A 27,708-nucleotide genomic window follows, 5' to 3' on the forward strand; every position below is an offset into this window, starting at 1 on the left:
TTTATCTGTGTGCTTCACGCTGCCGTGCCTGATGTCAGGAAGAGGCATGTCTCGAGGTAAATGCCGACGCGTTACGTCCAGCACTTCACTGAGAAGGTGCTACGCTGCTAACGAGCTGTTGCAGAAGCCAGTAGGAGTATTTAGCTTGACTTCTCCAGGAGGAGCTGTGGAAATACCCGCTGGGGAGCTGAGCACACGGCGGCGTTGGGTGGCGGTGCCACTGCCGTGCCATCATCGGCTGCGGGGCGGATTCCGGGTCCCTCCCGCGGGTCCCTGCGGCCAGGCCCTGTGCTGTGCCCACAGGCTGTGCCCCCCAGGCCCCGTGCTGTGCCCATGGGCTGTGCACACCGAGCCGTGGCCCCGTGCCGAGGCGGCCACTGTCAGCTCCCGCTGCGGGGAGCGTGCGGCACGAAATCCCCCCCTGGCGCCGTGAGTCAGGCTCCTACAGATCACCCCCAGCAGCCAGCTCTTCCGGCTGCTGGTGCGCGGCAGCCTTCTGCCAGCTCACAGAAAGAGGAGGCTGGAGCACATCACTGCTCCGGGAGGGCTCGGGATTTCAGTTTCGGGGATGATCAGAAATGCCGTAGTGGTATAGTGATATGACTTCTCTTTTAGAAATATCATGCGCAAAAAGCAACGTGCTGCTACTGTGCTTTTCTTACGCAAATGTTGAGGTTTGCTTTTTACTTATTGCAGTTAATAATTCCTAAAGAAAAAAAATGAAACTGGAAGAAAGTCGAGTTCATCTGACATCATCTGTACTTCAAATCAGCAGGCTGGTGTCTTTAATTTATTAAAAGCGCTGTCTGCTGAGAGGTTCGAGGGCCTGGTAAATATTCATATCTGGATTTGTTTCTTGACTGCTGACTGGAGCATGCTTTCCCTATCAGTTGTAGCCATGGATACACGAGAATGACAGTTTGGGGTTTGTTTTCTAGGCGGCGATGCTTTTCTGCACAATCTTCCAAACATTGTAATAAAGAATTGTCGAAAGCCGTCCTCCCAAAGGGGTCGCAGATCACGAGCACTGGCGCAAAGTTTGATTGCGAATGGCTGACCGTGCTCCAAACACGCTCACCGTAATCGGGTTTCCCCTTCGAACATTTCCAGTGACCACAGGTCAGTAATGGATTAGCGTGCATCTGGAAAAGAACTGGATCTGTCGCCCAGAGTGCTTCAGCACTGCATGCTCGAGCTCTGGATTTCAGCTGGAGTGTTCACGACCAAGCCGTAGCCGTGGTCTGTGCGTTGTCTGTGCACACGTTGTGGGGTCAGGGCGGCAGCAGCTCCCCGGCACCTGGCGGGGTGGCCGCTGGAGTCACCTTGGCCCTCAGGGCCCGGGGGAGCGGGCCTGGCGTGTGGGCGACGTGTGGCAGGAGCCGGGCCAGGCGCTGTTCTCAGTTCCATTTGGCAAAGTTTGCCGAGTTCTTCTGCAGAAAATGTCCCGCAAGAGTGACAATAACAATATTTTGGATATAAGCCTAGCACAAGAGGATAATAGGAACTCCACGGGCATGTGTGGGCTTTTGATTCATCCTCGGAGATGACGGGTGTGCATGTATTAAAGCTATGGGAGTGGGACTCGGAGTATTTATAGTGAATTCTTCGCTCCCACTCTTCCTGTGTGATTTCTGTCTCTGCTGTCAGTCACACGTGGGTCGGAGCACTCCTGCCCATCTCACCTGTCATTTGTGCTGGAAATCCCCAGGCCCATAACAAGTCTTGCTCTTGGTCTGACTTTCAGAGCTGTAGGGGGTGGAAGGAAATCCCGAGGGTCCATTGCAGGGCCGGGATCTGATGGTGGGTGTGCTGGAGGGTCACGGGTGGAGAGCTGCAGGCACAGCCCAGCCCGCGGCCAAGCCTCTGTGGAGTGGCTGGGTGTTTGGGTACAAACTCCAGTTGGATGGTAGCAGAGATTGTATCGTTATTGTTAGAAACAGACATTATTATTTTTTATTTAAGACCAGTCTTAGGTCGTAGCAGCAGCTTGGTAGATGACTTTGTTTGCGGCAGTTGCTGGTGAAGGCAGTGGCTGCGGTGTTGTATCTGCGCTGTCCTTCCCGTTGGTGCTCCTCACCGTGGCTCTGGAGCAAATCCCAGATCTGGTACGGGTGGGTTTGCACATGCAGAGTGGAATCCTGTCCCCATCCTGTAAATGTTGCCTTCGGAAGGCATCAACAGCACACCGACTGTTTGTGTGCACAGGCGGTACTGAGCGGGGGCCGGGCGAGCAGGAGCGGCGCGGCCGGGGGCTTGGGGCGCGGTGGTGTCCTCGTCACCGGGGCTCCCTGGGCCTGATCCCTGCTCGGGGTGATCCCGTGGGGTCCCTCCGGTACCGACACAGGTTGGGGCTGTATTAACTGGTGCTAAACCTCCTGGTTAGCAAACTGATTGACCGTGTTTGTTAGCAACCTCAAGCAGGTAAAAGGAAAGACCACTGAAAGAAAAGTAACCGGTGTCCTGCATCTGCACAGCAGGCGTTGATCTCTAGAAAAGCTTGGCCCATTGCTCTTTGCATATCTCCTTGCCTTTTTAAATACACGATCTTTGTAGTAAAGCCTTTACAAATTTAAACTGTTTTTTCTTTGTCTTGTAGTGAACTTTGACCACTTCCAGATTCTCCGGGCGATCGGGAAGGGAAGCTTTGGCAAGGTAGGCTTGTTCGCTCCGTCTCAAGTTCATCTGTATGTTTTATCAGGTGTCTGCTGTTAAGTGCTTACTGCTTACTGAAACAGTAATGTTGCTGAAATGAATTATTTTAATTGTGGGATGATGGCTGCTAAGTAAACACAGGAGGAATGCATTCGGGAGAATGCTTTGTTGCCGTAAGGCATTGCTTTAGTTCTTGGCATCTTGGTGAAACAGCTGTATTTTAGATTACGAGCACAATTGTGATCATTTTGTGGCAAGTATTCATTATGTTTTCTGTTCCTGAGGGGGCTTGTTGGTAGCGAGCAGCGACAGTTGGTCGGGAAGGGGCTGGAAGCTGTTCTGGGAGATGGATGGGGCTGACACGGTGTGGTCGGGAGGGTTCTCCGAAGCCTCGGGCAGTTTTCCCACTCAGAAATGAGTTCTGCCTAAGAGTTTTTGTTGATTATTTTTAATATTTTTTTTTTTGCCAAGTATGTGGGAGAAGGTGGGGGATGATGATCAAAAAGCTGGATAGCTCTGAAGACCAATTGTTTGGTTTGCTGGTTTATATTCCTTCTTCATTCCCTTTTTCACTGACTCTCTTTCTCACAGCATTTTATACCTTCTGTTTGCACTGTGAGCCGAAAGCTCAGTGTGTGTGTGTACATGCACAAGACTTCGCTGCATTCCTACAGTTTCACAGTTATTTTTTCAGCTGTGTTTTACCTTGTCCCAGCGGTAGCCGTGTTCCTGTTTAGCCAAGACACCTGCATCCGATGGGCAGGAGCCCTGAAGCAATAGCCCTGGTCAGGATTCATGGAAGTTGCTGAGTTTGGTTTGTTGTAATCTTCTCATGCGGTTCCATAGCGTGGGGCTTTGCACCAGGGTTGTGTTAGGTTGGGGCAGGGAAATGCACCTTTGGTTGGGCAAAACGCGTGGAATATTAAACATGTAAAGTAGCACTAACTCGTTTAGAGGATGGTGCAGGCACCTCCGTGTCTCCATGCACTGCTAAGATAAGCTGACCACGAGTTGGTCGGCCAGCAGAAAGCTGTATCCTCTCATTTCTGTCTGGTCTGGTTGTCTCAGCTGGTTTCTGCCCGTCCTGCTTTGATCAGCAGCTCTCTCTGTGTGGGTAAGGAAGGCTGGACGCGGCACAGGAGGTGAGCTGTGCTGTGCTGCACTCCCTCGCTCTGCTCCTGGCAGCTCCCCCCAGCCTGGGGGCATGCAGCACCATCCCCTGCGTTCCCTGCAGCTCCAGCCCCTGCCCCAGATGTCCAGAGACTTCGCAAAAGCAGAAACATCTCAGGATATCTGAGACCTGTTTTGCCAGAAGAGATGAAATTTTTACCAATTGCTGGCATTTTAAAATACTTTAGATGTGTCAGTAGCATGTCTTGAGAAACAACAGATGTACATTCCTGGCCATGGTCTTGGTGAGGTGCAGTCCAGTTCTTAGGGCTGGGAGAATGGGCGCTGCCAGTAGTAGCCCCACCGTTAGCACTACTTGCTCGTGAAGATGTTTCCTTGCAGCCTGAGTTAACTGAGGTTTCTACTGCATCGCTCTGGCATGCTCAGGGCGCAGCCTGCCCACACAGATCCCTGCCTGGCTTCATTGTGAATTCCCATGGGATGAGGGCTAATGGAAATGTTATGCCAACTGCAGCGTAAGGCAGGGAGAGGGTGGGTTTGAAACAGTCACCCACAACTGCACTCCTGTCTCTTTAGCAAGAAGAGGCAAAAGCTGAAGGCAGAGCTACATCAGATTTCTGAGGTTATGTTAGATGATGAAGAATGATTAGATACAAGCACAGGTCCTTCCTTAGCATAGCAATATAAAGGTACAGCAAACAGCAGGGGAAAGTCTGTCCAGATGCTTCTGGCAAGAACAGGAAACCTGAGTCTTGTGACTTCTGCTTATTGTCAAAGACCAAAAACCTAAATCAAAACCTTACTAAAAAATAGTGGCTAACATTTTTTTGAGGTCATATGAGGAGACTCATCCTTCCAGATGTAAACTTTCCAGAGAAAAGAGATTGATTCTGGTGAGCAGCAGCACTGTGTGCTGGAAAATTACTTCTACTCACAATGAAAAAAGGAGAAAAATTATTCTTGTCTCAGGGCAGGACCTTTTGGGCTTTGGAGAGCTGCTCCTCATGGCTGCTTCCAGTTCTCTTTAGGTTAAAGAAAGACTAAGTCTAGCGTGTAGCAGTCCATCAGCCATCTGAGCTGTATATACAGTTTCAACAAAATGCTGAAATGATTCATCTGTCATCCTTCTGGATAATTATGTCAATATGCTAAATTTCCTTTGATATTGGGAAAAACTTTTTGCTTTTACAAAATCATTTAAAACTTGAATTTAATTATGGAAAATGTGGAACTACCTGCCTGAAAACTGTTACTTGGAATATACATGTATGAGTGATTTAGTTGCGTTGGTTGGTTTAAGCACTGTGTGCTCACATCCAGGAAGGTTTTTAGGAGCCAATGTCCTACTGAGAGTGTGAACCATCCATGTGCTCATGTGGGACCTGTGGAATTTGTCATCTAGTAGTGAAGGGACCTAGTCAGCACCCTGCTGCTGGGTAGCTCTGGGCAGTGCATTTGCTTTTCCAGATTTTTGTTTCCACTCTCATTTTGTGCACCTCTCAGAACAGACCGCATGGTCCTTGGTACAGGCACTGGACAAAACAAAGCAAAAGGGAACCCAGAAATTGCCTTTGAAGAGACTGGAGTGTCCCTGAACTTCATCTCTGGGATGGCTGCAAAAACTGACTGATTTTTCTATGCTCAAATTAAGTTTATCCGTGTTTGAGGTACTATTAATCAAATGAAGGTTGCGCTCAGTTCCTTACTCAAATTAGCAAATTTACAATATTCCCATATGTATTAGAGATAGCATTATTTGGCTTATAGTATTTTAATAGGAGTGTTACGTTTCTCAGGCAGCAGAAGTTGCTCCAGTTTTAACTGGGCTGTGACCCGAGGAGCCAGCAGCCAGGAAAGGGCTTTCAGAATTTGATGCAAGTTTTGATCCATTCTGCTGATGGGAAGCTTGCTCCGAGGTGTGGTAGGCTTCAGGAGAGACAGCGTGAGACATGGAAGTCTCAGAAGGCATTAGTTGCTTTGTAGGTATCTTGACATCTCCCTTTTAAAAGCTGACCTTTCCTGGGTTCAGGCTTTTTCAGCTCGAGCCAGGAGGCAGAAAGGCAGGTTGTTCTCCCCGAGGTTTTCCTTTTATCTGAGCTTCCATACGTGCTCCTAATCAGCTACCACCTTTTTTATTTTTGCCAGGGATTAAAGATCTGGGGTTATGGGGAATTCATTATTTTCACTTTACTGCTGTGAAGAAATAAAAGCATATCCGAAGTTCCTCAGCTCGAGTTTATGTCTGCTGTTGGAAATAGGGGTGAATCCAGGCTGGCAGGAAGAGCAGTGGGAAGCAAACACACATTGTCACAGGCGGCGAGCCCCACTCCTGGGTCACCCCCCGGGCTGTGGGCACAGGCACTCACCTGGGGGCCCTTGCCCCTCCTGCTGCAGTGTTTGTCCCCGTGGCTGGCTTCGCTTTGCTTTCCACGTGCATTCGACCTGGTCAGTATATTAACGAAGGCTCACGAAAACAAGTAACCTGCAAAGATGGGAAGTTAAATTCTGGCACTGGTTTGCCCGATGAAGACAGTCACGTCCCCACGCGGTGAGGTGTTCCCACCGCCGGGCTGCTCGGCTGCCCCACACAGCTCCTGCCAGCTCCGGGGAGGGACCTTTCCAGCCAAAGCTTGCTCTTAACGTTGTTTGCTTTGCAAAAGTGCTTTAACTTCATGACTTTGTTGCTTTAATAATTCAGACAGCCTGAAGCTGGGTATTGTAAAGCTTTAATCCATTTTCTAAAGGTCATAAATGCCCATCCAGTAGATACACGATAGATAAAATTCCCCTGAAGTCTCTTCTCAACCGAGTGTCTCTTTGATATCAACACAGGCTTTATCCTTTCTCCTTTTTTTCCCAGTTTTATAAACGTTGGATTTTCTTCCCCTAAAAGAAAGGCTAGAAACATAATCCTCTGACATTAAACCACCACAGATATTTTTTTTCCCTTTTATTTCTCATCCTGTGCTGGAGCAGGTGCGAGGCCAAGGTTACATTGGTGCTGTGAGTGTTTCAGGCCGCGTGTCGCTCCAGATGCCAGCCCCACAGCTCGCCCCACACCTCCCAGCAGAGGGACACGTCCCGGGGGGCACCACAGGAGGAGGTGCCCTGGCCACAGCCGGCTGGGGACAGCCAGGCGAGGGGCTGGGGGCGGTGTGGGGGTCTCCGCAGCCACAGAGGAGCTGGCACAGTTCAGGGCCTGTCCTGAACTGGTCTGATGTGCTCCAGCAATACCTTGCTATTCGTGTCTCAAGTTGTGGGAGCAGCAGGAGGGAAATTATTCGGCAGCTTTTTCTGCTATATGGTTGTGAACATTTTCATCTGGAATGAGGTCTGGGACATGGTAATGCACACTGCACCAAGGACATGTTTGGGATTTCTGGAGGATCGGCCTCTTTAAGATAGTGATTTACAGCAAAAGCTACCCGCTGTTGTTATCATTATATACCCGGGCCCTTATTAATCCTTGTGTCTGAAACTGCCTGGGGTTTATTTCGGCCCCCGGCGTTCCTGGTGGATGAGTCATGTCGGCGTGGGGTGCAGGTGGGACGGAGGTGGGACCGATGCTGCCGCCGGCAGCTGGGGGCCCGTGGGCTGGCAAAGCAGCGTTGGAGAGCAGAGGGTGGAAACAGCCGCCTCCCGAAACCCGCTGGGACCCCGTGTGCCCCCCTGCAGGCAGCGTCCCGCCGGCTGCAGCCCTCCGTCCCGCACTGCCCTGGAGGCACGGCCTGCCGCGGTGCTGCCTGGGCTCCCGGGAGCTGGCTCCTGGGCAGAGTCACTCCGCTCTGTGCCTTCCTCGTGCAGCTTCTCAGCTTGCCACTTGGATGCCGCTGTCCTCCTGAGCCCTGAAACCTGCTGGTTCCTGCTCGGTGGAAGACTGGAGGAAAACGGGATGCCAGTTTAAATGATGGTGTTTGGAGGTGATGTTTGTTCTCGAATAGTGTCCAACCCTGAGCGTACTCCAGTTTGTCCACCAGTCCTTCCCATCTTGTCTCAGGGAAGTGCCCTGCGTATTTTGATGAAGCCTCTTGATGGGATAAGGATGGCTTTCCTGGGGCAGTGTTTGTACTGTACTTACTCACAAGTGCACGTTCCTGCTCACATGCCTTCCTCCTTACACTTCGCTTCCTAGGTGATGAAGGGCAGGCACAGACAGCACCTTGGTGGTGTTCTTTGGGCTCTGGTGAAAGCTGGGAAACACACCACAGGTCATGTATACAACCAAGAATAACATTTTGGTGTGAGCTAGCCTATCCCCTTTATTGACTACGAAATAAACCATAGGATGTTTCACTCTGCTCACTCCCCAGCACTTGGCAGATGTGCTCCACATTGGGCTTGCAGAGCTGTTGGGGACAGCGCCTGCTTACCCCTGCCCTGAAATGTCACCTTCTCCTGTCATTTCTCATCAAAGTGCTCCAGCACTGGATAGGATCTAGTGTCTGTTACCAGAATAAAGCCTGTCTGGATTAAAACAGACCAGTGAACTTGGTATGATGAACTGATGAAAAGTCCTTGGCGCTTAATCACAGAGTTTAATTAGCGATGGAGCCTTTCCCTCCTTCTGGGGCTGACTTTTGCATCGTCTCATTGTTTTTCACAGAGCCGAGACGAACTTTTATGCCTTCTAGACATCCACCCTTCTGTGAAATTTGGCTGAAACTGGCCAACAGTTCTAAAAGTCAGTAGGAGTAAATATGAAAAAAATCACATATCCTCATCTTCTTAGCGAACCAGACACAAATGTTTAATTCATGAAGCCTCGTGTGAAGGCAGCAGACTCAATCCCTTGCGGCGTGAGCCTGCATTGTAATGCAGTTGGCAGCGGAGCTCCTCTGTGGGAAAACCTGCGTCCTGGGCTGCAAGGACAGCGGCTCTGGACGGTGGGGTGGTGGCGATGTCCCCGGGCACCCCGTCACACCTTGGAGCTGTGGGCAGACACCTCGGGGGGTCGGTACGCCAGCACTGTTTGTATGTGGGACATTGGCGGCGTGATGAACTGTCAGTAGCAGTCATAATGGTAGGATGTGATTGAAAAGGGTAGGGAAAAGGGTACTGAATGATCCCGTCTTGCACCTCTGTCATCCTGGCCTCCCTCCTGCTCTTTAATTTTGTTGGCCCCGGGGATGTAACTAGTGCCTTTCCCTGGCATCCAAACAAGTTGTGTTTTGTTGTATTTTTTCCAGTGCTTTTCTATCCCCTACCACCTACCAACTGCACAAAATGGAATGGAAACACGAAATATAAAATGCCTTTAATTGTATGTAATTTTATGTAAAGCTTTCGGTTTTCCAAAAGCCAAGCATTAAGTGAAAAGGAAAAGGAAGCTTGTCACCCTGAGAGGGGTATAAAAGGAGAGGCCCGGCACGGGCCCGGCGCTGCTTGAGGTGGGCCAAGGCTTCACCGGGCCCTGCGCGTTTCCTCGGTGCCTGCTCAGTCCTAAAGTCACGCAGTGACAGGCATATGTAATGCTTTCCTACGGCAGTTTCCAAAAGGTCGTTAGTGGGAGGAAGCCTAGACAGCAAATCCATAATACATCTTCCACATGACATGTTTGTGTACAGACTGTGAAGTTCTTGTTTGCTATAAAGAGTAAAATGATGCAGTGCCGCTACAGTGCAGGCAAAAGAAACAGCTCCCAGGAGGGTGCAGCTCAGTCCTGTGAGCCGGAGGCACAAAGCCAGGCTTTCGTAGGGGCATTTTCTCTTGTCCTCTGCAAAATCCCATGCAAGAGTCCCACAGTTGTGTCCAGCTGCCCCAAATGAGAGCAGCAGCGATGTCCTTGTGGATGGGAACATCTGGCACGTTCTCACATGCCCTTTTGCAAACAGGTGTTTTTTTCCAATTACTTGTGGCTACGGCAAATAAATCTTTGATTATTGTATTTGCACGTTGACAACTTCATGTCCAAGCCAGCGCCCTGACAGCTTAGGACCACAGGCTGGACCCTTTAGGACATCATTCTGCCATATTCCTGGCCTGATTTCTTTCACATCATTATCTCTGCCCAGACTTGGGTGAACCATTAGCTCTCATTTGTGGTCTCCTGCCAGACGAAAGCCATGCTGTGTGCCCCGGGTCTGAAGACAGGGCTGCTTTCGTTGTTCGGACACAGAGGGGGCCCTGCGGCAGCTGCCCTCGGCCGTGTCTCTGGCACAGGGGTGGCTCTGCCGGGAGCGTGCTCCAGAAGCGCTGCAGGGGATGGATCCCCTGGGCCCGGGCGAAGGAGCAGTGTCCCGAGGCAAACCATGAGGCTGCATCTGCCTGTCGATACAGGGAATGCTTGTGTGGCTAAATAAATAGCTGTTTCCTGCTTGAATTCTGCCTTGCTCTTACCCGTGACTGGTCTCAATATTAAATTCTCACAGTATCTCCTGCCCCCCTGCCCCAGCTAAGCCACAAGTGCAGTCTCATTCCTAGACTTGGATTAAAAAGACCTTTCTGTGGATTTATGTCTGCTGGATGTCAGATGTCTTTGCATCAAACATTAATACCTGTGTTCAGAAGGGCCAGCCTAATTACGGGGTGGGCAGACAGAGAGCCGTAGGTCTTCTGAGGGGCGGAGGAGATGCTGTAGCACCCATTGTGTGATGGCAGCAGATGCAGAAGAGAAAAAGCTGGAGGTCGTGTTCTTCCAGCATTGCTTGTAAGAGAAACTCCGGCTCGGCTGTGTTCATCTGTAGTCTTTGCGAAGAGGCTGTGCCTCATCTGTGACGGTGCCTTTGACAGCTCCGTGCCAGCAGCGCAGCCAACGTGCAGACTGCTGATCTAACATGGCCAACATTAAAACGTCTTGTTTTTAAAATAAAAAAAATGTGCCCTGCTTTGCTAATGTTAATTATAAATCTCTCAGTGGCTTAAATATGGCTAGCATTTGGATCTTTTCTTTGTTCTGACAAGCAATCATACAGTACACCCCCACAAGCTAGTTAATTGAACCAAGAGCATGGGATATTTCAGCATCAGATGCAGGATTTGGCAACAATTAAGCTAAATTGGATGTCCGAATCATCTGCAAGCCCTTAGAAGCTGCAGTTTATGAGTTTTGAGTGTTCTGTTCGTGCTAGTGGTTGGACAATCCAATTACGAACCACTTAATGTCATAAATGATAAGTAACAATGTCCTCTGTTCTTATGAAATTTTGAACGTGTTAGCATGATACAGCAAATATTCCCTAAGCACTTCTGTATGAGTTTATTAGAGTAAATATTTTCTGGATTTACCCAGAGGATTATGGGGTGTGCCCTCGTTGTTATTCTAGGCAGCATCGTAGTTCAGCGATGTTTGTCGAATGAGCCGTGCTCCTTGTCTTCTCGTGATGGATTTGTTCTTGTGGACTGGATCAGCATTCAAAGAAGTCTGAAATTCTTGACTTCCTATGCAAGTGTCTGTGCACTGCTTAGAAGCAAATCTGTTTCTCACAGCAATTGTACGGACATAAATCCAGAGAAGCTGCACTGGGTACGGCTCCATTCTTCTGCCTTTACAGTGGTGAGTGCAGGAGCTGCCCACAAGCCAACAGCCGTAATTGTGATTTATTATTGATCATAAACATTGATGATGTTTGTCAGAGGCTGCCTTCCTTCTGCGGGTCATTGGCCCCAGTGGGAGGAAGCACCAAAATGATAGATTTGAGCTACCTGCTATTTTTTAAATTGTGTAATGTGCCAGGTCTCCTGTGTCTGCACGTGTCCTTTAAAAGTGGCAGGATGTGGTGCTGGCGTCAGATCAACTCGTGTAAATGGTCGGTGTTTTTCCAGGCAGTCTTTATTTATACCTCTTATTCCCTGGGAAGCAGATGAGCCGTACAGTCCCACTACCTAATTGTATTATAGAAGATTTACAATTCGCCACATTAATCTTGGCTGGGTAGCCTCGGCTCTGGTTGTTTATGGGGCTCAAAGCCGTTATGTCTGACCACATTCCTTACCAAACGGGGATCTTGGTGTGCTTTGGTGTAAATACAGGTGAGTGTTTCAGCCACACTTTTCCCCTTTAGGCAGTGGTTCATATAAAGCAACCCCCTTGTGTCCGAGCGTGCCACCCAGTCCTTCCCATCACTGCAGTGTTGCTGCTTGTTCACCTGCACAGTGTGTGGGCACCGTCACATCTGATGCCTGCAAAGTGTGGCCAGAAAATACCTGGAATTGTCAAAGTGCACCATACTGGATATTTTCCAAAGGATTTTCATTCTTCCAGTGCCTGGAGAAAGTTTCCTTACAAAAAAAAAAAAAAAAAAAAAAAAAAAGTGCCCTCGGAATGCCTGCTTGATGAGGAAGCATTTCAGGAAAGCAGCAACTCGTGCGCTGCACAAAGGGTAATGTTTTGCCAGTAACAGGTGGGTGCTGCTCTCCCCAGGTGCTCAGGAGCTCAGTGTTTGTCTGGATGCTTTCTGATAATGAATTAATTCAGCCAAGCGCAGTGCACTTCTCAGATGCTTGCCCAGGCACGGAAAGCTTTGCTCTGTCGCAGCTCAGGGACGGGTGCTGCGGGGGTGAGCTCGCCGGGTCCCTTGCATGTAGCACAAGCGAGGGGCTTGGCTGTGCACGTGGAAAGCTGTTCTGCAGCACTCCTGGCATCCTGGGCACCACCCTGCTCTTCAGCAGTGGAAAACCTTATTCCTAATGTGTCCAAACTGTTGTGCAATGGTACTCCATTTCGCATTTAATTCTCCCCTCAAGACTGATGGATCTGGGGGAAGGAGAGACAGAAATGAGTAATTCTCAACCTGAGCTATGTTCCTGGATTCTGTTCTGTCATTTAGGTACCTGCTTTTATTTATTTATTTATTTATCTATCTATCTATTTATTTATTTATTTGTCTCTGTTGTATCTTTCTGAGCACGCTTTCAGCACTGGGCAGACAGGGAAACAAACAGGAAAACAGAAAGGTCAGGCTGCTCAGCCTGTCAGTAGTGAAGAGGTGCTTAGAGAACGGCCATAAAATAAAGGCTTTGTAAACAGCGGAAGTAGAATGTGATTTCCATTAGGTTTGAGTTCCTGAGTGCTGCTTTCCTCCATCTGTCTTTCCCTTAATAACGCTGTTGGGAAAACTCAGCGTGCGATGTGACTGTCCTGCATGGTTCAGGTGCTAATGTGGCAGTCAGGGGCTGTCACGTACAAGGCAGCAGTGGCAGTTTGCTTGCTTTTTCCTCAGGGGAGGCATTGCTTTGGGTTCTCTTTGCCTGATTTTTTACACAACCTGCAAGGAATCCATTTTTGCTAAGACATTTAGTTTCTTTCAGTCTTGGTTGAAGTTGGCTACTTCAAAAGTTACTGGAGAAGGAAGGCGCTGGGCAATCAGGACAGGCAGTTTGGTGGAAGTGCCTTGTTTCCCATGGAAGAAGGGTAACACCAGGGCTGCAAGAAACCTGAAAGCCTTTTCCCACGCCGAGGGAGGGTCACCGTGTCAATTTTAGCAGGTATTTATCTAGACTGTTGCTAGTGCCATGGGGTGCTGGAAGCTGTACGTTCCTGCTGAGGATCCCCCAGCAGTCTGCTTCAGTATCTTGCTGTGCCTAGCCTTAGAAACTTTCTCTCAGTAAGTAACCTCAAGCTTCCGTGTTGCCATTTATTACCTGTGCTGTTGACCTTGGATATAAAGAATAAGTTATTTTCTTCTGATTTGCAGCATCTTTGGTGTATTTGAGATTTTCTGCCTCCTTTAGCCAACCCTTTTTAAGCCAATGAGCTCATTTCAAGCAGTTTTTTCTTCATAAAACACTCCTCTTGATTTAATTTGGGCAATGTGTCTGATTGTTCTTGCCCAGTTGCCATACCCAGCCCCATCCCCAGGGGTTCATCCCACTTCTCCGTGCCTGCCTGCTGTTGGTCACGACTGTTCTACATCCCTACCTGCTGTGCAGCGCTCCCACTCTCTCCCAGCTGTTTGCGTGCCATTATCAAGGTCATCAGTGACAACAGTGAGCAGCCCCAGTGCAGCCTGCACAGCCTCTCCTTCGATAGCTCTCTGTAGGGACAGTGCACGGTGCCTCCTCTAGGACCAGTGTGACCCCATTGCTGTCCTTGGAGCCTGTACTCCTGAGGCCGGGGTGGGGAGCACTTCCAGGGATTAGAGTCTGAAATAAATATGCTTCAGGTGTTCTTCCAAAAGCTGAGTGCTTTGGGAAATTGTGTAGTCTCTTCTAGTCATTTTGCATACACTTGGAAATAAGGTTACTTCCCAATTCTCCGCTTATCTCCTAATTAACATGAGGGGGTTTTCGACATGGATCAGTCCCTCAAAGAGAGATAGCAGCTCTAATGGGAAAGGAAGGATTTATCTTAAGATGCAGTCCTTGTGATACCAGACTAGGATTTTCTCTTTCCCCAAGTAGTGTCAGCCTGTCGTATCAGCTCTGAAGTGATATTAGAGACTTCACACACAACCTTCAGATTGTCCAAGACCCTACGTGCAACATACCAGCTGAGTTATACCCCCAATTCACATAAATATGCTGTGCTCGTTTCCGGGGATGTCAGGTTTGTGTTGGAACTGCTGAAGGGTCTGGTGTCAGGGTTGTCAATAAACCAGCATCCTAGTAATGTGTATGTACACCAACTTGGTTTATATAAAGCAGGGGGTCAGTGCTGTAGGCTGCCTCCCTATGTGCAGCTGTGCTTGATTAAAAAGTACACTGTAATAAAACATTACAGTATAATGAATATAAAAATTACATATGACATTATGTTGATATAAGAAGGAAAAAAATGTAAATTAAGACAACTGCTGACCACTTTTTTTACAAAGAATTCAGTATACAGGTTGAAAATTGACTACGTTAGCAGGCAGCAGTGTGGCAGGAGTTCAGGGCAGCAGCAGCGCAGTGGAGCTGTTAGGTAACGGCACCATCACGCAATCAGTTGGTGCACTGGATGAGGAGAGCTACAAAACCACAAGGAGCCACTGATTTCAAGGTGTTCTGCACAAACATGGGAAATTATTTTAATCTTTACATTGCAAATTCTATCTTTTTATAGTTGTGAAATGCCTAATTTGGCAACCTTTTGTGTCAGAGGGTATTTTGGTTAGAGGAAGCATCTCACAGTTGATAACTTTAAGTGCATATTGGGCAGTAAGTACTATAGATGTAAGACAGGTCAACTCACTGAAAAAAATAGTGAAGAAAGATTATCATTTGTAGCAGCACTTTAGGAACGCCTTAGACTGGTATTAGTAAGAGCAGTCTTCAGTGCCAAAGAAAGATGGACTGAACGACTTCAGAAATGACCTGGTGTCACACAGGCAGTGAGGTAGGAGAGCAAATAATTTATGTATGAGGCATTGTCAGATAAGTGACAGATTAGGGTTTATTCACATGCGTTGGCAAGTGTATGGAAAAAAACATCATTTTCCATGGTCATTTGGAAAAAGTAGAGTATTACGGAAATATCAACTGCGGTGCCAGATGAGTCTGCTGAAAGGTTCTAGACACGTTCCTTTATAAAATGTGGATAGCAAAGCTGAGGGGCGATGAGCTCAGTCACTGCTGTGCCCCTTGCCCCCTGCCACCAACCCGGCGAGCACTGCCTGCTGCGCCGTCGCTCCCCCTGCGCGGGGCTGCCCGCGGTAGCTGCTGGCTCTTGGGGTGCTTGGCTGAAGTCGCAGCGATTACTCAGCAGAGTAACTGCTGCCTGCTGTGCGTGGGGATGTTTGTGGTGATGGGCCGCTTGAGGGACGGTGAATAACTCAGCAGGATTAATTAGTGGAAGCATAAAAGCTCCGCAGTGCCTAATGGGAGAGCTGCAGTAGGAAGATCCTCTTCTGTGCTGTTGAGTGCTCAAAGCATATTTCTGCATTTTGGTAATACGATAGTGTTTAGTGGCGTTTGGTAGGTTGGGCAGACAGGCATGTGAGGTAGAGCCCTGGCTTCCTAGGAACACGTTCCCCATCCAGGCTGGAGGCAGCCCCTGGGCTGTTGGTGGTCCCTGTGCCCCTGCAGCCTCCTCCCGCAGGACACACAGCTCGCCCCAGTCTGCTGGGACAGGACCTGGTGGCTGGAAGGGATTGCAATGGATTCAACATGAGCAAGGGACTCGTGTTTTGTGTGTGGAGTTTCTGCACGGGCAGAGGTGGGTGCTGGGGCTGGAGGAGACATCTCCTCGAGGAGCTGCCATCACATGCACTTGCTTGTTTTTTTCTAAAGAAGGGTTGACAATGGTCTTAGCCACAAGTCATCATTAATGCTCTCCCTTCTGAGATGGGGTTTTCTCACTGGTACTTTTGCTGCTTGTACTACGATAGGTCATGGCATGTTCTCCGAGGGTGGCACTCCGAAGGCTTCGTGTTGAGTGTTGGACAAAGGGGGAGTAAAGCTGTGTTTGATCACGTCCTGCAAGGTCTAGGTTTGAGCTGTCCTTTTTCCCAAGGGAAAGGTAGTGGGGATTTTAATGCAGTATTAAAAAAGGAAATCTGAACAGATGGAGCTATAACCTGGCCAAACTTCCATCCCGCCAAGTTACAGGCTTCAAACCTGGAGCTGATGGGGTAATTAATGCTCAGTGCAGCGTGCACAGTGTGTGCATGGGGGCATTTGCTGTCACATAGTGACAGCAAATAGTAAGCAATTGCTTACACTTACTCTATTGCTGGCTGCCAGTTGCCAGACCCAACACCCAGTGTCAATCCTGAGAGGTTTTCCGATAGCTTTGGCACATGAGCTGTTCTTAATGAACCGAAGTGAGCTTTGCTCACCTTCTGCTGGGAATCACTTCACAATCTGCTGGCATCTTAGGTACCAGCATCTGCACTCTGATAGCTCTCATGGTTACTTCACAGTCCCTTGTGCCTGCTGCTGCCAAACAAGGCCTTTTGGTACAGGGGACCGGCGCTAGATGAGGTGTCTACCAGGGCACATCTCTTTGTGAGAATTTGGTGATAAACACATCAGTGCAATGAAGCAAGCTCCTGCCAGTGGAGCATGGAGCATCTGGCTGCAAGTTTCATTAAATGCCTCCAGAAAGTTTTGCATGGTGGAACACGAGTACTGCCTCCTTCCTTGGCTGCCAAGTTACACCTGCATTTATTTACTTCAGCAGTGGAGACACTTGTGCCTGCGAGGCACGCTGCGGCGGCAGCACAGCGCCCTGGCTGTTAGGGCACGCTGCTCTCGGTGCCATCGCCTGGCAGCATCTTCTCAGGATGAGCGATGAGGTTTTTCCAAATAGCACAGGGATTGTTTTGGCCTTGGGATCAGGAATAGCTACAACATTCATTTATGTCCAGAGATTAAATAAAGCCCTCCATTCTTCATTGGAAATAATTAGATTTCCGTCTGCTCCCAGGTTTTATCAAATATGTAACTAAAAAAACCGTCTTGTCTACCTCTTTGACCGGCGTATAAAACATCACAGAATCTAATTTTGGCTGTAATGAAAGATGACTCCAAGTACAAGGCTTAACTCAAGCTGTTTGTCAGCCTCAGGAAGATGTGTTTTTCACATTTTATTCAGAAAAGACTTGTTAACCGGAGTTGTGTGCTGGGGTCCAGATGCTCACAGAGTGCAGGGATTGCTGCTGGTGTGGAAGAAGCAGTGGGCCCGGGGTGGGCGCACCCAGAAGGCAGAAAGAAGACAGGTCACAGTGTGCTCGGGGGGTCTGCAGGTCGGTGGGACTTCTCACTGCTGTTCTTCGAATATTAAACCAGAAAATCCTAGCAGAGAGACAGGCATGATTAAAGCTGTTCAAAAAAGCAGGTGCCTGTCGGGCTTTCGTGGAAGCTCCAAAACACATCTCCCCGCTTGTGCTCGCAGCCGTGGGGAGCCAGAAGCCGTCTGCTTTCAGGCTCTCAGGTGCCCGCTCTCGTCCGTCCCCAGGGTCAGCAAGTCTGGCCATGCTGCATGGAGGGCACGCGTCGAGGCTGTGCCCAAAGGAGCAGCCTGCGTGCTTCTGTGCTGCAGCATTCAGTAAAGACATCGGGTGTTGAGGTAGCTGCCGATGATTTCTGTCAAGCAATGGAACCACGTAGCTGGTGTGCGCGAGGGGAGAGGGTGGGGGAAAAGGCAAACAAAACTCAAAGGCAGTGCTTCTCTTCCTATTTGTTTCTTCGGTTTATATGCTGTCACATCCTTGGCTTTTCCTTGTTTATTTGGATTAATGTCTCTGATGAGGTATAGAAGTCTATGTATTTTTTGGAGCTGCAAGTCAAATAATCACCCGTACCCAAAACTCGATTGCAGAAACATCTGCTTAATGTCTGGCTGGATGTTATTTCTCAGCGTGACATGAAAAGGAAGTGTTTAATCTGAACCATGTAAAATTCCTTTAAATCACAGGATTCAGAGCTTGTGGATAACATTCCGCATTGTCTCCTCAGGAATTCTTTCAGGAAAGTTGGAAAAAAATTCAAGATAGACACCAGATAGAAGAGCTCAGCTCCCACCTTGCTAGATACAGGAACCACTAACGAGTTTTTCCTGGGGTGTTTTCTGTGGGTTGGTTGTGTTAACATTGAGATGCTGTTTATGTCAACAGCAAGACAGAAATAGAAATAAGAAATAAAAATAAGAAAAAAGGTTCATTTTGAAAAAAAAAAATCAAAGAAAAAAAAACCCTGCAATGGCAGCTTTGCATGTGTTTGAGCATGCTCCCAACTGCCCCTATTGTATGTGTTTTCCTCCCAGAGGAGTGAGCACGATACAAATCAGCCCGGTCTGTGGCACTCACAGTTCTGCAGATCTACACAAGAGCATGAACACGATCTTAAGACCAGACAGCTAAAGTTACTGAGGTGTGACACACTGAGATGCTATCTCAAACAACAATTTTTATTTTAGCTCAGAAGAGGTTTTCATCTCTACCAGACGCAACTGAGAAAAGGATTTTTAATGGAAGTGTTGACATGGCCTGAAAACACCAGCAGGCTTGCTGTGAATAAAAGTTTTATCAGCTACTGTTACCACTTGGCTGTAGCAAACATCCACGCTGAATTAAAGAGGTTTTAATGATTTATGGTGTTCTCACAGACCAGTCCTTCATCAATCTTGTGATAAAGCATAACTTTCAGCAGGGAAAAAGTAAAACGGTAAGACTGCATGAAAAATACCTTAAGGTGCAAAAGATGGGAAGGTGTTCAGAATAGAAAATAAAATCAAGTCTCAAGGTAAGGATGTGAAAGCAGATGCGTCGAGCTGCTAACTTTGTACTTAGAACATGTCTCCTGAGGACTGTAGGCTTTTTCCATTCACTGTAACTTAATACCTTTTAATTTCCTTTATACCTGAGTAAATGGGTTCTGATTTTGACCTTTGCATCTGAAGAGGGAACTGTGTTATTAATATATTTGCTGTTATTCTTTGAGACGTAGCTATAACGTGGTCCCAACTGGCTGAAATTGATAATTGCTGAAAAGCTGCTTATGATACCAGCTTGCTGTGGAGGCCAGATGCCTGTGTCTGGGTGCAGCCCAGGGGATGCACACAGCACAGACCTCTCTCACGAAGGCCACATGGAGCTGTTGTGCCAGCTGCTGTGCCCTTTTCGGGAGCCTAAAAATGTGGAGGTACTTCCCAAAAAGAGCAGCGTGCAGCAGGAGCACCTACTGGTGCTGTTTGTGTCCCTGGCTGTGAGCACCAGCATCGCACCTGGGCCCGTTATGACCAGAGGAGCAGCAATTTCAGCATCACGCCTGGAGGTGTGCGTTGTTCTGAGGAGCAGAACCGCACAGGTGAGCACCCAAAGGCAGCGCTGCTGCAATGGGCAGGCCCGTCACTGCGCCTCGTGGTGCAGGACATTGCTGTGCAGATCGCCGGGAGCAGGGCTGCAGGTGGCCCATTCTTTGAACGGGGCTTTGTGTGCCGGAGATAATAGCGGGGAAAACACTGCCAGAGACACCATTGTCAAAGCTGTTCCCAGAACAAAGTTCTGGTTAAATAAGCTGCATAATCAAAGCAGTGAAGGCTTTTGGTTGTTTTAAAGTATGTTTTTACTCGGGATCAGACAGTATTATGGCAATGGGTCCTCTCTGAGAGTGGGGTCAGTGTCCTCATGGTGCTGGGCACCGCTTCGGGGCCAGCTCCTGCTGCAGGTTCCTGCTCTCCGCAGCCCACGTCCTGTCCTCTGGGACCTGTCGGTGTTACTGCTGTGTGTCAGGGAACCCTCAGTTCCCCTTTTGTTCCCAACCCAGCTTGCAGGCATCGTGCTCCCCGTAGCTGCTCTCCAGGCTGTGCCCAAGCACCTCTGCCCTTCCTGCCTCCTGTGTGTGTCGGGGCACGGGGAGGACACAGCCCCTGCTCAGGACCCAGCTGCCAGAGGGCTGCTTTCGTCAGAGCCAGCACAAACGGGGCCTTCTCCAGGACACTCGAGATGGGCTGAATCTGATCTGATAAATTTGAGTTGATCTTTGTCGGGTGCTGCCGGTGTTTCACACCTGATGCAACCTGTAACTCAGTGCTGCTTTATTGCTTCTCGAGCTTCTCGCTCAAGCCTGGGGACGTGGGGCCGCAGTCCCAGCCCCAGCAGGGTGTCCACCCCTCTGTGTCCACCCCTGCATGTCCGCGGCACCAGGGCTCGGGCTGGTGCAGTGCCGCAGGGGTGACCCGGCCCCGGGGTCCCTCCCGGCCGGACACAGAAGTCAGGACCTGCCTGTTAGGCGGGTAGGTGCCTCCAGCAGAGCTCCATCCAGCTGCTCACCGTGGTCGTGTGCCTAATGGATCCTTGACATTTTAATTATATCACTGCAAGTACACCTAGGAGACAGCTTTAAGCTTCGTTATCTTGGCTATGGCTAAAAAAAATTTGATTGTATGGTTTCATCCTTAATGCTTATTAGAACTGTAGAACAAATTAATATTATCTTTTTAATTACAAATGTTACACAGATGTTAATTAACAGGCAAAGGCTGTATTTCAATTACCATCAGTGCAACCATAGTACAAAATAGATATGAAGATTGGTTTTAAATAACAGGGTAGCTGATGCTGCCTACTGTGCAACCGTGACACTGTGGCCACGTCAAACGTCCTTGGTTCCTGTTCAGAATAACTTGATCCTTTTTGTTACTTTCCTGGTAGCTGAAAATCAACTTTCTTTATATATATATATATATATAATTGGCAAAATATAATATTTTAATATATTTATATATATATAAAAATATAATTGTCAGACATCGCTGCCTGCAGTCAGGGCGTGAGGGCATCCGCAGCCCCGAGGCATGGGAAGGGGAGCGGCAGCAAACGTTTTTGGGGAGGTGCTGCAGCTTGCTGAGGCTGGGGGGCAGAGGAACAGAGCGGGCACATCACTGCCAAGCAGGCGTGGTGCTTGCTGCTCCGTGCCCAGCCTGAAGGGAAGGGCTGCAGCCTGGGTACGTCCTGCCTGGGGCACGGGCGTGCTCACGTGGAGGCAGCGCCTGGTGCCGGAGCTGTTGATGCAGAAGGTGTTTGCTGCCAGGGCCGACTGGTGTTTTCTGTGTTGGGTAAAAGTTTAGGGCGTATTCTGGCGGTGCTTTTGCTCATGTCGATTGCCGATGACTTCATTGGAGCTGGCGCATGTCTGGGAGCTGAAAGCTGCTGCTCTGGGTGATTAATGCCTGGGGGGTGCTGCTGGGGTCAGCTAAGCCCTGCGGGTGCCATGGATGCGTCAGCTGCGATGAACAGCCGGTGCCGGGATGGCCGCTTGTAGCTGCAGTGCTTCTCATCTCTGCACGGTGGGAAATAGGCGGATTTTTATTTAACCATCTGAATATGTGATGGGAGTTTGGTACGCTTCGCGTGTCCAGGACCCCAGGCACAAATACCCAGAGGCAGTCAGCAGGAACTGGAGTGTGAGTCAGTGCGTTTGGATCAGGTGTAACCACTCCGAATCAGCTCTTCGGCAAGCTGGAGCAGTGTTCTCCTGGGGCTCACCTTCATGTAGGATTAAGGTGACTGATGTTAGTGTGTAGTACTTGCTAATGCAAAGCATTGACTCTGCTCTAAAAACAAAATAAGTGAAATCCAGGTTTGTACATTGAAGCTACTTGATGGCTATCAGCTGGAGTCAATAGCGTTGCTGTGTGTGGAAGGATTACGGTGCATTTCCTGGTCTTTCAAAGGCAGAAGCCATTAAGAGGTTCTGGAAAACCTACTGCTCACATTCCCAAAGCAAGAGGAAGATTCTTGAACCCATCTGGGTGCATTTGCATCAGATGTGACAGTAATGTCCTGCAGAGGGTGGGATCGTGAGTGCCTTAATTTAAGATGACGTCTGCCTCAGTAGAAGGAAAAATAATCTTTGGGTAGCTGAGATCAAGCAATCTCAAGTATTTATCAGCTTCACAGATACTGCCCAGAATGCAAAGTACTTGCTTTTGTTTGAGCCCACAGACAAATTGTGCTGTTCCATTATAATTAGCCTGAGATAAGTCAGGACATGCTATTAAATGATTAGATGACCTTTCATCTGAGTGGGGATTTCAGCCCATTGGATTCATTCAGAATCAGCAGGAAAAAAGTTATTGAATTTCTAAAGAAGAGGCAAAGCCTGCCTGCCTAAAAGATAGCAAAGAAGTTGGACTGAAAAATGTACAGAGCAGCAAAAATCTGGAGGATCAGGGAAAATATCCTAAAATAACAAGAACAACAGCAAAAAAATTTCCAGTGAAAAAATGTCTTGCTGTCTCCTGGACAACAAAAAAAGGTGACAACCAAATCTCTGCTCTCTAATTCCACTCCAAGCTACAGCATGGTTGGGTGGAGAACAGAAGGAACTCTTCAAAGCAGTAGCTCAGCAAGTGATGCGGAGGGATAAGAAGCCAGATCATTCCTGGCAGTTTATGGACTTTGTTTCTGCTGTTGCTGCTTAATCCACTGAGTGACAGAAAGTGCTGTGATTCTGCAGAGCAGGGCTCATCCCAAGGCTTTGCCCTAAGATGACTGAACGGGAGGCTCCTGGGTGGGAAATGGGGTCAGGCGGGCTGGGGCTGGATCCTTGGCTGCTCCGGCTGCTGAGAACACGCTGTAAGCACGAGGTGCAAGGGCAGCTCTGTCGACAGAAAGTGTTGTGAAGGAGCAGCTCACCTGCACGCCGCGTGGTCATGCACAATGCTTCGTGTGCGGCACACACGGGTGCCGCGCCATGGCCACAGAGGTGGTGTTAGCAGCTGAGCCAGCAGAGCTGCAGGTGGTCCCTCACAGTGGGAACCACGTCCTGCTGCTGTCTCAGTCCCTCTGCGTGTTCAAGGTTTCTTTTAAACACATCTGTCTTGTAGAAGGTGTTTGTGAGGTGCTCCGTGCATGTGCAGTGCGGCCTCCTCGGCTGGTTGTGTAAAGGAGTTTGGGAACGTACTGGGAAACTGCTCACAACATGCTGGGCTGTGCTTGTGGCTCTGCCCCACTGTCACTTGGCCTTGTTTTGGGACGACCCAAAGGACTCTGATGCCTTTATACATACCTGCACGTGTAGACACACTCATGTGCTGTGTGCTTTAACTGTAACACCTACATAAAGAAGATGGGTATTGCAAAGCCAAGAGCCCATCTTCCCCTCCCATTACTTCTTTTGGGGGCATCATCTAGGTCAGCGATCCTTGTTAGTCTCCTCTAAATTAATGCAATAGATCGGGCTGTTGTGCAAAGACCACGATTGCCCCAGATTCAGATGAAAACAAGCCGCCAGCTACAGGCGTTGCCATTGTCTGGGGCTCCATAAAGTGGGATCGAAATGGGAGATGTTAAATGTACATCTCATGTCCTGAATAGTAAATGCAAGTCCCAAACCCTTTGTGCCTTTAATGCAATAAAAGCAAAGGCAGCTGTATACAAACCATTTGGCAGCAGCTGAATGCTCAGGGTATCTGGGACTCTATTAAATCTTTTATGTGCCATGTCTTGAGCAATATCCTACCAGCTGATGCCTGCCTTCTGCCTTGCAAATCTGGCAGCATCACATACAATTTCTTCTAATGGCTGCATTTAAGCACCGAAATTTTCCTTTGTGCAGCGAGGGACCACGTTATGCAGGAAGAGGACAAAGTAGGCTTTTCTTTTGCTTTCTTGTGTCTCTTCGCTTTGTAGATCTACTTGAAAAATGGATCGAGACTAATAGAAAAAGCCACTTAGACTCGTTACCAAGTAGACATTTCTTGCTTCCTCAGGAGCAGATGCACGAGCAGAGGAGCAGACAGAGGTGCGTGATGGGCACTGTGTGTCTGTGCATGGGACACGTTTCTGTAGGCACAGACATTTCAGGGAGGATTCCTGCTGCCACAGAGGACCGAAACATCCGTGCCAGGCGAGGGCAGGACCGACGCTGCTCCTCACGTTGTAGACCAGCGCTAGGCCCTGCCAAGAACTGCATTAACATCCTTAGCCATTAAGGGCTGTAGGGGTGACTGCAGGGCACACAGCATGCCCGAGCCCTGGAGGAGTGCCCGGGGCACTGGAGACTTGTCCTGGCGCCCCTTGCTTTGTGCCTGGGGCCTCGCCGGCACCGCTCTGGCACCAGCACCTCCCTCTGCCCCCGTGGGGCTGCCCGCAGCCGGCACTGCGTGGGGCTTGGCCATTAGCAGAATGTTCCTATTGACTCCCAAGTCTTGTGTTTTTCTTTTTCCTTTCTTTTTTTTTTTTTTTTTCTTTCTTCCAGGAAATAGAGAATAAAAGTTTCTAGAGCACTTGAAGCTGGAATTACTTGGTATTGAGGTGATGCTGTTCCATTTCAGAAAACAACTCGGGATGATTGCAGAGTACAGGAATGTTCCATCACTTTCTCAATTATTCTACTGGGTGTCCCTTTTCCCTGCAGAGAAACAAAAAGCAAATGACAGGAATGTGAAAAGCAATGCATGTGAAAATACTGAAAGTCAAAATCTAAACCAAAACAAACAAAAGAAAGATTTAGAAATTTAGAAACACAAACAGAAATCAGAAGAGGATGTTGTTCAGTGTCTGGAAAGCTGTTAGTGAAAGGCTGTTTTTAGAGAAGCAGAGTCCATGATTTAAAGAGCTGTTGTTAGGTCTTTCGGTTCAAAGAAATTAAAAAAGAGAGTTACTTTTGCTTGGCTAATTAAACATACAGCCAGCTTAGTCTGCTTTAAGCAGAAGTCAGATCCCGCGGGTGCTTTGCCTTGCGCTAGGTAGTTCATTGCCATTTGACCTGCAGTACGCAGGGCTTCAGTTGATGTTTTTTTATCACCACTCCCAGCAGAAGCTGCAGGTGAGCAGCTTTGGCACCCCTGGGCATTGCAGGTGGCAGGGACGGGGCTCCAGAGCCCTCACTTGTTCTGCTGGGCCTGGCAGAGAGTGGCCGGGGCTGGGGCTGCCCTCCCCGCAGCTGTGGCCACGGGCCCCTTGCCCTGGTGCCGAGGCCAACATGCCCTGCTTGCCGTGGGACCGGGCACGTGGCCACGCTCTGTCCCCGGGCTGGGGGTCCTGGTGGCCCGGACCTGGTTTGTGCAGCTCAAATCACTCGGGAGATGGCAGGCGGGAAGCCTTTAGCACGGGGTCTGAGGTGTGCACGGAGTTATAAAATCCGTACCTCTGCTCGTACAGTAATCGCAGTGACAACTGCAAAATAATCCCCGTAATTGGAGCGCGTGTCGCTAATTGGGGTGTTTTTATCAGGCTACTGATAACCACCCATTATTGTGTCACCTTCTTGCTGTAACGTGTCCTTGATGATATTATATTATGTGCCATTAGCACCTGCAAACAGTTATTAATGGGAGCCTTTCAGAGGAGCAGCAGTTCAGAGGCTGATGGCCCTGCATGGTGCTTGCTGCCAGCCAGAGCAGCCCCCGCCTGTCCCAGCCCCGCGTGGTGCAGGTGCCACAGCTTGGATGGGCAGGGAGAAGTCACCTTGGGGTTGGCCTCGCCGTGGTGGTCCACATGAAGGCTGTAGGAGCAGACTGCCAGATTTTATTTTATTTTTCCAAAGAAAATACATTCAGCACATCGTAATAATAAGCATGTCGTCTGATAATTAAAAGAGGACAGATGTAATTACACCACGTGCATAATGTTCATTAATTCATTTAAAAATAGTTACCTTGATAATTGGAGTGTCGTCGGGAGTCAGAGGAGCCTCGGGGAGCAGCACCAAAGGAAATATCAGTGGGGGAATCCAGCTGAGCCCCCGGCCCTGCAGGGGTGCCTGGAGAGGCAGAACTGTGCGCAGCCAGCGCCCTGCCCAGCGCTGGGTTTGTGGGGAGCTCTGTCATCACTCAGGAGATGGCTCTGAAACCTGTCTGTGCAGCTAAGGAAAGCTGCAGTGAGGATACAGAACGTTTTGCTAAACCTTATATCTTTTTCTCCACTTTTGCTATACTTCAGGTGTGCATTGTGCAGAAGAGAGACACTGAGAAGATGTATGCCATGAAGTACATGAACAAGCAGCAGTGCATCGAAAGGGACGAGGTTCGCAACGTGTTCAGGGAGCTGGAAATCCTGCAGGAGATTGAGCATGTGTTCCTGGTGAACCTCTGGTGAGCTTCTCCTACCCTCTGCCTCCTGGTGGCATGCCAGCATGTCATGGCCTCGAACATTTTAAGACAGCCCATCTTTTGCCATCAAAAACCTTTGTGTTTTGGTTTTTTTTTTCTCAGCAAGCCCTCTTGCAAATACTCCTATCACGTACCTGCTGAGAGGCCACTCACCAGTTTAACTAAAATATCGTAGTGTGTTGTGTGCTGTGTGACTGAGGTGTGCTGGCACAGCGAGACGCTCCCTTTAATGACTGCAGCTGAAGAAGCAGTCCATCCCTTGTGCTTGGAGATACTGAATACTCTTACAGTCAGTTTGTGGTGAATTGTATTCTCTGGGGAGGCCTTTTTTTTCTTTTTTTCCAAAAAGCAGCTTGAAAATTCAAAGAAGCTAGCATTTTTAGAGATGTTTATTTATTACTTTTATTAATATGAAAATGTACAAAGTCGTGTTTTACACAGCAAATGTTTGGTCCCAGTAAAGGACTCTGTCTCACAGAGATGTGCTAATAGTTTAAATAAGCAGAACTGCTCTTAGCCATAGCCAGTGTGTTCAGTACAGTTTTACTGAGTTAAGTCAAGAGACTTACCAGACAAGCAGGTAGCTTGAAGCTGCCCTGCCTGTGTTTGCATCTGTGCAGTCATCGCCAAGGCTGCTCTGTAAACTGGAGGGCTGTTTGTGGGGCAGGAGGATTACTGTGGTTGTAGGGAAGCCAAGGAGTTGTCCTGCCTACCACTTTTTACAGTAATTATCTAGACAAGATGTTTTTCAAAAGCATTACAGACTAAAATTAGTTGTTAGATGTCAGCCTGATTCAAGGGTAGTTATTTTTAAGTTAGACCCTAACACACTGCCAGGTAATGAGTACACTTTTTGCCAGTGCACATGCACTAATGTAATCTAACATAATCTAATTTGATGTAATCTAATCTAACGTAATCTAATCTAATCTAATTAGTAGTGAGCAATTTGAAATGTAACTATTTTTAGGGATCTGTTTCTGAAAAAAAGTTGTGTGATGTCTTCAAATCACCATGTGCATGCCCAGTCCTGTGCGAGCAGGCGTGGGCGCTGCTGGGGGGAGCCAGGGGGAGGGCAGACAGGGGACACGCTGCGGGTTACAGAAATCTGGAGTTCACAGCCTGAACACCCAGCCTGCAGGAAGAATGGCATCTGTGAGAGGGTGGAGAAGGTTTGCACCCCTTTGGGAGGAGGATGATAGACCGAGAGGGAGAGAGGAGCACGCTCCCCTGTCCCTGTTGTGCATGTGACCAGGGTAACCATGTTTTACCTAGCACTGATTTCCTTGGTGCTTTGCACATCCATTGCCTGGGTTGTGAAACACCCTTTCAGCTGTAGCAGGGCTCTTTGTAAAGGCAGGCCTCTGTGCTTGTGGCTCAGAGAGCATCATCAGGTCTTTTAGGCAGTGTTTCAGCCCAGCAGTTTTGGAGATTACCTACAAATTCCTGGAGCTGCACCTTCCCTAACGCTAAGTGGAGCAAATTGCAAATAGAAAAGAGAGGCCGTG

At 48.7% G+C, this 27,708-nt stretch overlaps 1 protein-coding gene across 4 annotated transcripts in view; it reads left to right on the top strand.

Annotated features, from left to right (window-relative positions):
- Positions 1 to 27,708, top strand: part of STK32C (serine/threonine kinase 32C) — a 75,480-nt gene that overhangs the window by 37,962 nt on the left and 9,810 nt on the right. For 3 of the 4 annotated variants that reach the window (XR_014317978.1, XM_082765438.1, XM_082765440.1), the window contains exons 2-3: positions 2,597 to 2,652; positions 26,031 to 26,182. Coding sequence is in view for 3 of the 4 variants with exons in the window: in XM_082765438.1 (XP_082621564.1) it covers positions 2,597 to 2,652; positions 26,031 to 26,182 (208 nt within the window). In the remaining variant the exon portion in view is untranslated. The remainder of the gene's footprint in view (positions 1 to 2,596; positions 2,653 to 26,030; positions 26,183 to 27,708) is intronic. The other variant, XM_082765439.1, reaches the window with a different exon arrangement.

Source organism: Aythya marila (assembly GCF_965140915.1).
Source record: "Aythya marila genome assembly, chromosome: 7".
Classification (NCBI taxonomy): domain Eukaryota; kingdom Metazoa; phylum Chordata; class Aves; order Anseriformes; family Anatidae; genus Aythya; species Aythya marila.